General features: G+C 43.4%; 1 protein-coding gene across 2 annotated transcripts in view; it reads right to left on the bottom strand.

Moving 5' to 3' along the window:
* Positions 1-12,731, bottom strand: part of Zmat5 (zinc finger matrin-type 5) — a 39,261-nt gene that overhangs the window by 13,496 nt on the left and 13,034 nt on the right. For both annotated transcript variants that reach the window (XM_032916273.1, XM_032916274.1), the window contains exon 2: positions 1,181-1,334. In XM_032916273.1, the coding sequence (XP_032772164.1) occupies positions 1,181-1,307 (127 nt within the window). In that variant the 5' untranslated portion in view covers positions 1,308-1,334. The remainder of the gene's footprint in view (positions 1-1,180; positions 1,335-12,731) is intronic.

The raw sequence follows: 12,731 nt of genomic DNA, 5'->3' as shown, positions 1-12,731 counted from the left end.
GAAAGGCACAGTCAGGGTGGAGAGCCACTAACTTACAGTCACTCAGAAGACATGGCTTCCCCTTTCCTGCCTTCTTGGCTGCTAAGACTCAGTTTGTAACTAGCCAGCTCTGAACCGCAGGTGCACAGACACCACCCACCTCATTGGGGGAACTCCGGTCCATGGCAGCCACAATGCTGTCCCATGTCCTTCAGCTGGCTCAGTACAGCTCCCACCTGTGGCTGTCTATGGAGACAGGCCCTGTGCACACCATGAATAGCCACTTCCCATGCCCTACTGTAGCCAGCAGCATTCTCTGTAAGGTCGCCCTGAAGATCCAGACACTGCCCACGGTCAGTTTCAGCTTCTCCATGCTTCTCTTCCAGGCTGCACCCCCTCCCTCTGCTCCCAGGAGTTGTCAGAAGGGTCCTTATATTTCAGCCAGAGGCTAAAGACCAACTCCTTAAAGAGGCCTCTTCTGACTCAGTGTCTCTGAGACAGTCCATGGTAGGCAGAACCCAGAATCCTTGGTCACGTGGCTAGGAAAGGAATTTCCACCCTGGCCTGCTCCCTCTCTATTCTTTCTTTGACTTCCTGGCTTGCAGTGCTGGAGATGAAACATAAGGTCGTCTGTATGCTAGGCAAACAGCCCACCCCTGAGCTATAGCTTCAGCCTTTGGCTTTGCTCTTTAAACTCGGGGTCTCACTATGTAAGCCTGGCCAGCTTAGAGCCCACTATGTAGACTATATAGACTGCTCACTAGCCTCACCTCGAACCCCACTATATCCCAAGTGCTTAAATAAAAGGTGTGCATCACCACATATACACACACACACACACACATGCACACACACACACACACGCACACACACGCATGCATGCACACACACGCATGCATGCACGCACGGCCCACATACAGTTAAAAAGATGACAGAGCTGAAGAGATGATTGGGTGGTTAAGAGCAGCTCTTGTTGCTATTGCAGGGACCTGCGTTCAGTTTGCAACACCCATATGGTGGTTCCCAACCCTCCCTAACTCCAGCTACAGAGCGTTTGACACCTTCTTCTGACTTCCACAGGCATCCAGCACACATGGGGTATGCTCACACACATGCGAGCAAGCACGCATATACATAAAATAAAAATAAACATAAGGGAAAACCGTCCTTCCCAGACTGTCCCCGAAGGGGTCGCACGCACCTCGGAACATGTCGTACCACACCTTCTTGGCCTTGAGGTGCTGCAGCCCATTTAGATGTTTCTTTCGGTTGTGGAGGTTGTCCTGAAAGGAGCGGTCACAGTAATCACAGAAGTATCGCTTCCCCATGGCACATCCACCCTATGCGGGGGCCTCCTGCAAAGTCACAAAACACTCGATCAGACCACTGAAGAAAACTCCATGCACCAGGGCTCTGAGCCAGGGCCCTCAACTGAGCACTGCAAGTCAGACCTGGTCGCGGCTTTCCTTACAGGCCAGCTTCCTGCGGAGTCTGTAGGGCTGACAATTAGGAGGAAGAGGCCTCACTGCATAGGGACCTTACACTTCTGCTGTGCAGTCCCCAACACTGATCAGCCCAGCTAAAGCTTCAGGGTCTGAGATCCAAGTTCGGAGATCTCTCTTTTAAGAGCTGGTAGGTAATTCTAATGGTGGGCAGGCTGGAGGACGACCGCAAGCCCTCTGCCTAGCCTCCTTTCCCGGTCACACCAGGGACCTCCTGTGTCCTCTCCTTTAGGCCTTCTCTCTGCTCCTCTCACACGCCAGACATTCATTTGGCTGCCTTCTCGTGTGTACTTGCTGCCCTTGGGCCTGGATGCTGTCCCTCAGATACTGTCCCAGGCTCGCGCTCAGTGCTGTAATCTTGGTAATTACCATGACTGCTGTATCTGAGCTCGACCACTGTATCTGAGCAACAGGATCCTCCTCAGTTCTCGCCACTCCCTGTTTTATTTCTCCTCATTGCACTTATCTCCTTGAGAGCAATAAATCACTTGTTATGTCACTGTCTTTCTCCTCCAACAGGAATACAAATGCACGAGGGCAAGTATAGTTTGCTGTTTCTGCCGTGCCCCAGCACCTGAATGGTACTTGGACTAGAGTAGACAATCAAGCCTTTGCAGAATAAATTAACGAGTTACCATGTTCTCTTTGGGACAACTGGGATTCAGAGGGAGGAAGTGATTTGCCTAACATCACACAGCTGGTAAGCAGAAAGCACATTCAGGTCCCCTAAAAATTCTGTTACAAAGTGTCCTCCCTCCTAGCTAGCTCAGAGCTCAGAGAAGCCAGAGAGTTCCACAGCAGGTGCTGACAGCTTCCTGAGGAGACTACTGAATCTTGGGGGAGGAGGTTCCCAGCCAGCATCAGATGGAAATGTCTTCGGGCCCTTCAGCAACAGTTCCCTCAGCCACCATTCCCACGCCAGGAGTCTGGAGCCCAAGGTGGGTAGTGATTCTGTTACTCTCACAGCCAAGCCTTGGGTCTTGCAGCACAGTGGAGCCACCCAGAGGGACCGGCAAACACCGAGGCTAGAGCAGGATGCTGAGGCCTCCCCAGAAAGATGGAAACGACTACCCTGAGGTTACAAGGTAGCTAGCTGCCTGGAGTAGTAGCCAAAGCCCCGGACTGCAAGTACCTGGCAAACAAGACTGACTCCGGGAGCCAATCCACGGAGCAAAGAGATGGGGGAATACACCTCGGGAGGGAGGCACTGGGGAGAGAAGGAGAGACAAACAATTGCCCTGGATGGCTCAGGCACTGGGGAGAGAAGGAGAGACAAACAATTGCCCTGGATGGCTCAGGCCGCCAAGCTGGCTGATGGAGAAAGTTGCTCCTGCAGCAGACAGGGATGGCAGCCATTAAGTCAGGGGCTGTAATGGGATCGGGAACAGCTAGTCATTCCAAATGAAAACGTATAAAACCTCTCTTCTCCCATTACTTCCGAGAAGCTGCATCCCAGACACGAGGACTTGATCTATTATATTTGGCAGCTCTAATGCACCCCGTCTTGCCAATAAACTTATAGGAATTGGATTGAAATTGTAAGAGATGAACGCTTAACGGCCGAGTGCTTAACCAAGCCATTCACGAAGCTTGAAGCTCCAAGGAGCTGCTGGCTCTGGAGAGTAATGGGAAAAGGAGGGTGGAGGAAGGTGTCCCTCTGGGAGGCTGACGTGAAGTGGAACAGTGGCTTTGCAACAGACTGGACTGGACAAAATCACAGGGTACTGAGAAACCAGCTGTGTGACCTTATGCGAGTCACTGTCCCTTCTTGACCCGTGTTGTTTTACTGTGTGACTATAAGGCAGTGGATGAGAACACTCAGCTATTGTCTCAGGAGCAGCATAGAGAAACATGCTAACGCATATCTGCATGTCACCGCTAGGCTGCAGCTCAGGGGCAAAACACTTGCCTAGTGCGCATGCGGCCATGGGTTCTGTTGTGGTTTGCCTTGGGGTTTTCTCTGAATTTGTTAAATAAAGGCAAGAGCGTGAGATTTGGGCAGAGGTAGGAGTTGGGAGTGAGAGGGGGATTAGATTCAGAGGTTAGGTTGACAGTTGACAGTTGGAGACAGTTGAGCGAGTGGAACCTGAGGGGGGGGGGTGGATTGACAGTTGGGGGGGGAGGGGTGAGAGAAGGAAGCCAGGAGGAAGAAGAGAGGGAGTTGGAGAAACGATGGGGAACTGAGAGGAGTTAGAGGTACCAGGGAGGAGAAGAAGCTGGAGACTTGGTAAATAAAAGGTGCAGGGATGAGTAATTTGGGAACTGGGATTAGGACAGTGTAATGTGGATCTGCCAAATCTAGACGCTGGATTGCTTTAATGCTAAATGAGTGTGTTTTTTTTTTAAGAAAGAGTCTCAATTTAAGTAAGTGTGGCTGGGCTGAGTTTATGCCAAGATATCCAGCAGATATCTGGGGCACTGAGGTGTGGAACCCTAGCAGGGTAAAACACCCTGAGGGAAAACATTCCACCCCCGGTTTTCGTTTATACATTTTTACTTTTACTTTATTTTTATTTATTTACAACAACATATGGCGCCCAACTAAACCATTAGAACTCAACTAACCTGAGATAAAAGTTTACTTCCCTCTCAACCCCAGAATAGGCAGGAGTACTAGTGGATTGGGAATTGACTGGGTCTGGAGGGTCTACGAAGAATCGAGAGGACTGCACGTATTCTGAAGCAGAGGGAGAAAAAGGTACAAGGGGCTTCAGATCAGATACTACTTTGATGTAAGAGAGATATATAACTTTATGATACTTAAAGATGAGAAACATAATGAATATCTTTTGGGCCTTATGGAATGATATTTTGAATGGTCTGAAAGTTGAGAATTTTGAGGAAAAAGACACTTTATCATTTACCAGTATTGCAATATTCATTCTTCTGATTTACTATATCTTCTCAAAAGACAGGGCCCTAAATAGCAAATTTCTAGCTTTAGAACAGAAGATACAGGTAATTATGGAACAACATGAACAACAGAAAGAGAAAATTAAATCTTGGCAATATAGCCTAGAAGGAACACTAGAATTGAAGACACAGAAAATTATAGATCAGAATAAGAGACAGAAAGATGAAAATGAAAGTGATAGACAGGAACTAGAAAGGATGTTAGAACAGAACATACAACAGCACACAGCCCTAAATAGCAAATTTCTAGCCTTAGAACAGAAGATACAGGTAATTATGGAACAACATGAACAACAGAAAGAGAAAATTAAATCTTGGCAATGTAGCCTAGAAGGAACACTAGAATTGAAGACACAGAAAATTATAGATCAGAATAAGAGACAGAAAGATGAAAATGAAAGTGATAGACAGAAACTAGAAAGGATGTTAGAACAGAACATACAACAGCTCACAGATCATACTGAACAGCAGAGAGAAAGTAATGAGGTTTGGAAGCAAGACTTAGAGAATAACTTTTTAAAATTAATCAATCAAAAGATAATGGATAACAAATTATTAGAAGTACAATATAAAGAAAAATTCAAAGTGTGGAAGCAAAAACTTGAACAGAGAATTCAGGAACTCAAAGAACAGGGGGAAAGACAGAAAGAGAAATATGAAGCACGGATACAGACTTTAAGAGAGGAATTTAAAATTACAACTAAAGAAAAAACTCAGGTAGAGACAGAAGATAAAATTAAGGAAAGCCAACCTAAGGTTTTTAGGAAACAAACTTTAGTCTATCCAGTTAGTGTGCAACAAAGGCCTCCAAACGATGATCATCCACAGGGTTATGAAGAATTTGAATGGCAACCCATGGATGTATTAGAATTAAGGAAATTTAAGGAAAGTGTAACTAATTTTGGAATGCATTCGCCATTTGTAAAACAAATCTTAATTTCTTGGGCTATTAAAAATAGAGTAATCCCCAAGACTGGAAAGATATGGTAAGAGCAATTCTAGAGCCTGCTGAAAATTTGCAATGGATTTCATGGTGGGAGAGAAGAAGTGAGGGAGATAGCAAGACAAAATAGAGCTAGGGGCAGAGAGATTTCCACAGATCAACTGCTTGGTGAAGGCCGCTTGTTGAAGTAGAGGTGCAGGCTATATGACGAAGAAACTCTGTCATGGTGTCGATTGTCAGCCTTAAAGGCCTGGGACAAAGTCGCAGAATCAGGGAAAAGACTTGAAACATTCACTCAAGTCATACAAGGTCCTAAAGAAACCTTCCTGACTTTTACAAAGGCACCTCAGCTGTGGAAAGGAGTGTATCAGATTCAGCGGCAAGAAAGGCGATAATTGAGTCTTTAGCCTTTGAAAATGCAAATACCAAATGCAGGGAAGTAATTAGACCACTAAAGGCAAGGTCCGCACCAATAGATGAGTGGATTAGATATACAGCTGATGTTGGATCTTGTTCTCCTGATACTACTTTGATAGGAGAAGCTGCCACTGGACAGCTAGAGATGACCCAAGATTTCAAATGTTTTAATTGTGGTGAGCAGGGCCATCTCAGATATTACTGTAATAAAAACCAAAGTGATACAAAAAGGGGGACTGTGCCTCCTAGAATGTGTCAAAGATGTGGCAGATATGGACATTTGACTAGGAAGTGTACAGCAACAACAGACAGATGGGACCGCATCCTGACAAAAAACTCCCAAGGGGGCCTCTCGCAGGCCCCAATACCAGGCAGGGAGAGTTCTCCTCCTCAGAACGATTAAACAACAAGACTTCAAAACGAATATTTTGGCTAACGTCTATAGAGGACCAAAGGCCAAAACTAAAAATACTGGTAGATAATATCGAAATTGAAGGAATGGTTGACACTGGAGCAGATGTTACCATCATCTCTCCAAAATCTTGGCCCATTAGTTGGCCACTTCAAGGAGTGGATATGCAGTTTCAAGGTGTTGGCACTTTATCCCAAATAAAACAAAGCATCAGGTGGCTTAAATGTATAGGACCAGAAGGTCAGGTAGGAAAATTAAGGCCATACGTGGCTGATATAGCCATTAATTTATGGGGAAGAGATCTACTACAGCAGTGGAAAACTCAAATTAATATCCCTCAGTTTCAGGTTCTGGCCCCTAAAATTCATCAGACTCCTAATAAAAAACTTTAAATTAGTCAGGGAATGTTATCAAGGACAGTTAGAGACTGTCCAAGCTGTCCATAAGCAAGATACAGCAGAGGCTGACAATTTAGTGCTACCCCAAGGAGCCACTGCTGTTAAAACAACAACAGCCTTGCCACTAAGGTGGCTGACTGACCAACCCATCTGGATTGATCAGTGGTCCATGACAAAAGAAAAACTACAGGCATTAGAGCAGCTAGTCCAGGAGCAGCTGGAGGCTCAGCATATAGAGGAGTCCACCAGCCCTTGGAATTCTCCAATATTTGTCATTAAAAAACAGTCTGGCAAATGGAGGGTATTGACAGATCTCAGAGCAATTAATAAGATTATTCAGCCGATGGGTTCCATGCAGCCTGGGATCCCACTGCCTTCTTTGTTGCCTAGGGAGTGGCCTATTATAGTGATTGACTTAAAAGATTGCTTTTTCCACTATTCCTCTACATGAAGGCGATAAGGAAAGGTTTGCCTTTTCGGTGCCTACCCTTAATAGAGGTCGCCCCATAAAAAGATATCAATGGAAAGTCCTTCCACAAGGAATGTTAAATAGCCCAACCTTGTGTCAATATTTTGTACAGCAGCCATTAGATATAATTCACAAAAAATTTCCCCAATCTATTATTTATCATTACATGGATGACATTTTATTGTCTGATTCAGATATAAATATCCTGGAAAGAATGTTTGATGAAGTAAAAAACATTACCATGTTGGGGATTACAAGAATCGCCCCTGAGAAAATACAAAGAGGGGATTCTATTAATTATCTAGGGTATAAAATAAGTGTACAAAAGAATTAGGCCACAAAAAGGTGCAAATCAAAAGAAACAAATTAAGGACACTTAATGATTTTCAGAAACTACTTGGAGACATTAACTGTTGAGGCCTGTGATTGGCTTGACCACTCAAGAGTTGAGCAATTTATTTCAAACACTACAAGGCGATAAAGAATTAAATAGCCAAGGAAACTATCAGCTGAGGCTGAGAAAGAGCTAGCTTTAGTAGAAAGGAAACTGCAGGGCACATCTGGATCAGATTGATCCAAAGATGGCCTGCATATTAGTCATCTTGCCCTCTACTCATTCCCCTACAGGAATTCTCATGCAAAGAGAAGATTATATCTTAGAATGGATATTTTTAGCACATAAACAGAGTAAGAAACTGAAAACCTACATTGAGAAGGTCTCTGAATTGATACTTAAAGGAAAATTGAGACTTCGACAATTAGTTGGAATGGATCCGGCTGAAATTGTGGTACCTTTTACTAATGCAGAAATTAACTCTTTGTGGGTACAAAATGAACATTGGCAAAGAGCATGCAGTAACTTCTTAGGAGACATTAACAACAAATACCCTAAAAGCAAAAGACTTCAGTTCATAAAACGAACTAACTGGATCCTCCCTCGTATAGTAAAGGGAACTCCAATATCTGGAGCCTCTACATTTTACACTGATGCCAGTAAGTCAGGGAAGGCAGGATATAAATCGGAAAATGTAAACAAGGTGACTGAGAGTCCCTATAAGTCAGTTCAAAATCTGAACTGTATGCAATACTCATGGTGTTGTCAGATTTTCGAGAGCCTCTTAATATAGTAACTGACTCTCAATATGCAGAAAGGGTTGTTTTGCACATAGAGACTGCTGAACTTATTCAGGATGATTCAATTGACATCACTATTTATTCAGCTACAACAAAAATCAGAAATAGGAGTTACCCACTATATATAACACACATAAGATCCCATACAGGTCTGCCAGGCCCTCTGACACAAGGTAATAATGAAATTGACCAGCTACTGATAGGAAGTGTACTAGATGCTTCAGAATTTCATAAAAAACACCATGTTAACAGCAAAGGCTTAAAGAAAGAATTTTCTATCACTTGGCAACAAGCCAAAGAGATTGTGAGGCAATGTCCTACTTGCTCGTTATATAATCAAACTCCATTGCCTACAGGAACTAACCCTAAGGGTAGCCAAAGAAATGAAATTTGGCAAATGGATGTTCTCCATTTTACAGAGTTTGGTAAGCTGAAATACATACATCATACTATAGATACATATTCAGGATTTCAATGGGCAACTGCCTTAACGTCAGAAAAGGCCGATTCTGTAATTACACATTTGTTAGAAGTTATGGCTATAATGGGAATACCCATACAAATTAAAACGGACAATGGTCCAGCATATATCTCTAACAAGATTAAGCGCTTTCTTTGACTATTATAATATAAAACATGTTACAGGTATACCACACAATCCTACAGGATGTTTATTGTGGAGAGATCTAATCGAAGTCTAAAGGAGATGCTTAACAGGCAAAAGGGTCAAAAAAACTCCCAGAGATAGGATACATAGTGCTTTATTAACCTTAAATTTTTTAAATGCTGATGAACAAAACAGCACAGCTGCTGAAAGACATTGGATTGTGGAAAAGACTACTGAACTAAACCAGCCTGTTTATATTAAGGATATTCTGACGTCAGAATGGAAAATGGAAATGTGTTACGCTGGGGAAGGGTTATGCCTATGTTTCTACAGGAGAAGAAAAGCTGTGGGTTCCTTCCAAGCTGATAAAAATCAGAAATGACAGGGGAGACCTCCTGAAGTCCTTGGCAACACAGAAGAAAAAGGAGACTAAGACATCAACAAATAGGTGATGTATATATGAGGTTGTTTAGGTCTCAGTGTATGAACTGGCTGAGACTGAAATGTCTATAAACAGCCAGTGATATTTTGAGTGCAAATTCCTCATAACTTGTAATACGTATGTATTACAAAATTATGTTACGGTTTGATTATATGATTAACCTAACCTGAAAAAAGGTAGTCATTTTTTTTTTGATCTTTATTTACTAAACTGTGCACCCTGCTTATCCCATTTGAAAATGCTTATAGAACTATATAATGCTTGTAAAGTTTTGTGTGCTGCAGGATGAAGGAAGAGAAAGATAGCTCTGAAATGATACACACTCTGGGATGCTGAGATTCCGAGACTTTCCAGTCCAACTTCGTGTTTGATTCTCCCTTAATTACACTGAAGATGCTTGATTTAAAGGCCTGCTTTCAGAACTTTCCCAGAATGGACATCTTACTTATCCAGCCCTTCAGACTGTCATAGTCAAGATGTCAGCTAAGCGATGAACTTTCTCAGCACAGAATGACTGGCAGGCAAATCCCGGCTAGCTCTACTTCGACAAAGCCAACTTTTCCTAATACCCCTTGGGCCCCAGAAGGAATTCTTCGCCCAATCCAGCTAGAAGCAGACAAGGAAGATCGTCGTCCCATTTCCTTATGTTGGGGTGGATGGTTCTGTTTATTTTAAGAACTGTGGATAAGTTTTTCTTTTAAGGGATACAATACAAATGTAGCTTTGGGCAGGGGAAACTAGAGAATGTAAACTCAGGGATTGCTACTTTTCCTTTCCTTTTTGTATCCTTCTTAGATATAGTAATACATAGAAATTAGAGAAATAGACAAACAGATAGATTGGCAAACTTACTCTTAAACAAAATTTTACCGCTATATTTTACATTGATAGAAATGTTTGTAATTGATACAAAGTTGAAGCTGTAATCTTTTCATTGGTATAGAATGCATTTTACACAAATGCTAGGTTTTCAATGGTATACTTTCTTGTTGATTTATAATTGAGATTAATATTGCTACTTTAACATGGGCATTGTGCCTCCACTATGCATCTAAGAATACAAGTCTTAGACCGGTCCTATAACTGCTGTTATACGTATTATTTTAGTTGATTAACCAGTACCAGCTAAGGGTCAGATGGCAAGGTTATGGTTCTAAGTCAGTTTAGATGGGTTTTAAATACTTGATTAGAGAGGGCCAACGGTACTCTATGCTTAACAGTTCAGAAACGCATATGTAGATAGGAAATCTTCAAAGGGCATCAGAAGTCCAAAGAATAACCTGTTTATGGACATTTCTTCATCTAGATCATTTTACTAGAGACTTGTCTGCTTCTGACAGGGCCCTTAGACTCGAAGAAGAACTTGAGCATCAATGGAGTTGCTCAAATCGTGGTAACGCAGCCACTGAGCAAATTGCTTCAATTCATCTACAGACAAGACACTGTCCAGAAAGGGACAAATTATGCAGAATAGTCGACTGATAATCTCTTAGGCAGGGTGATCAGCCCTTCAAAATCTGGCATTGATAAGGTCTGTCAGATGATCCTGGGCCAGAAGGCTGAAGACTGATGCTCCAGCATATTAAGGAATAAGGGGACTGTCCAGGTGATCAGCAGTCTTTATAAAATTGGCTAAGCTTGGAAGCCATGTTTTGTGCTTCCTATGTTTTCAGGTAATATTAATCATTCTTGGATTTCTGATGTGGTTGGAGACTAGTAGTCTCATAGACAACCCGAATGGTTTAGTATTGAGAAAGATGATAAATCTGTTAGAGTAGTTTTAGGGTGGCATAGGATCTAGAACCAGGATATAGTCAAGTATAGTTTTTAGTATAGATGACATGGTTAATGAACAGAGTTGGTGGACTGGGTGATCAGCATATTGTTGGTTTTATAAATTGCAGAATGGTAATAATGATGCTTAGTTCACCTATGTATAGGAAAAAGTTTTTTAACTGGACAAAAAGGGGGAAATGTTGTGGTTTGCCTTGGGGTTTTCTCTGAATTTGTTAAATAAAGGCAAGAGCGTGAGATTTGGGCAGAGGTAGGAGTTGGGAGTGAGAGGGGGATTAGATTCAGAGGTTAGGTTGACAGTTGACAGTTGGAGACAGTTGAGCGAGTGGAACCTGAGGAGGGGGGGGTGAGGATTGACAGTTGAGGGAGGAGGGGTTAGAGAAGGAAGCCAGGAGGAAGAAGAGAGGGAGTTGGAGAGACGATGGGGAACTGAGAGGAGTTAGAGGTACCAGGGGGGAGAAGAAGCTGGAGACTTGGTAAATAAAAGGTGCAGGGATGAGTAATTTGGGAACTGGGATTAGGACAGTGTAATGTGGATCTGCCAAATCTAGACGCTGGATTGCTTTAATGCTAAATGAGTGTGTTTTTTTTTTTTAAGAAAGAGTCTCAATTTAAGTAAGTGTGGCTGGGCTGAGTTTATGCCAAGATATCCAGCAGATATCTGGGGCACTGAGGTGTGGAACCCTAGCAGGGAAAAACACCCTGAGGGAAAACATTCCACCCCCGGTTTTCGTTTATACATTTTTACTTTTACTTTATTTTTATTTATTTACAACAACAGGGTTCAATCACTAGCACCATAAATAAAAGGATTATGAACTGAAGCTAACACTCATGCTTGGCGTCAAGGGAGTGTCACTGGAGCTGTGGTCCTGAGTTAAGAGCTTTACGTGCATCCTCTGCGTGCATGCGCCCCTGGATGGGTGCTTGAGGGGCCATGAGATTTCAGGGTAAGGGCACTGAGGCCCCAAAGGTAAAGTAATCTAGTCGAGATCATTGCACGAGCAGGCAGCTGAGCTGGGTCTGACTACTGACCACTGACGTCTCCACCAAGTCATGCTGTCACTGTACTATTCACTCGCCACACCACCATCCCAGGCTGGCCCCTTTAAACCCAAAAAGGTATGTATTAAAACCATGAAGAGGTACCGTGAAGCACCCTGGTCACAGAACATGTTTCAGAGCAGGGAAGCCTCTATTTATACCCCTGCAAACACTAGCCAGGAGGGAATCTAGGCCGCGCACCTCTCTGCCTGCATGTTCAGCCACACTAAAAACCAAATAAGTCCCAGTGGGGCTGGGCTGTTTATGTGACCCCTCCCCCCCACACATATACATGGTAGCGAACCTCCTTCATGAACCTCCCTAAGAGCCAGAGCTGAACTACCTCAGAGAAGAGCAGCTGTGTCAGATGAAGCTGGGGCTGTCACTCACCCTCTTAGGGCCCTACTGTGCAGTGGGAGGAGGGTGGTTAAGCCAGGAGATCTCTAAGGACCTCTGCAGTCTGATACATGGTGAGATAAGAAGGTACCCACAGCAGTGCCATTTACTCAAGGGTCACTGTTAGGATGGCACTGAGCTCAGGTCCTGCTACCCTAGTTTCTAGGGAGGTTATGTGGGGTAAGGGGTAAGAGCTTACTCCTAAATTTAAATCCAGGACTCCTGCTTTCTAGCTCTGGTCTGAACAGTCATTTGACCTCTCTTCTGTTTCCTGTGCAAGC

The sequence above is a fragment of the Rattus rattus genome, chromosome 11 (assembly GCF_011064425.1).
Source record: "Rattus rattus isolate New Zealand chromosome 11, Rrattus_CSIRO_v1, whole genome shotgun sequence".
NCBI lineage: Eukaryota > Metazoa > Chordata > Mammalia > Rodentia > Muridae > Rattus > Rattus rattus.
This window is presented reverse-complemented; position numbering and strand designations above follow the sequence as displayed.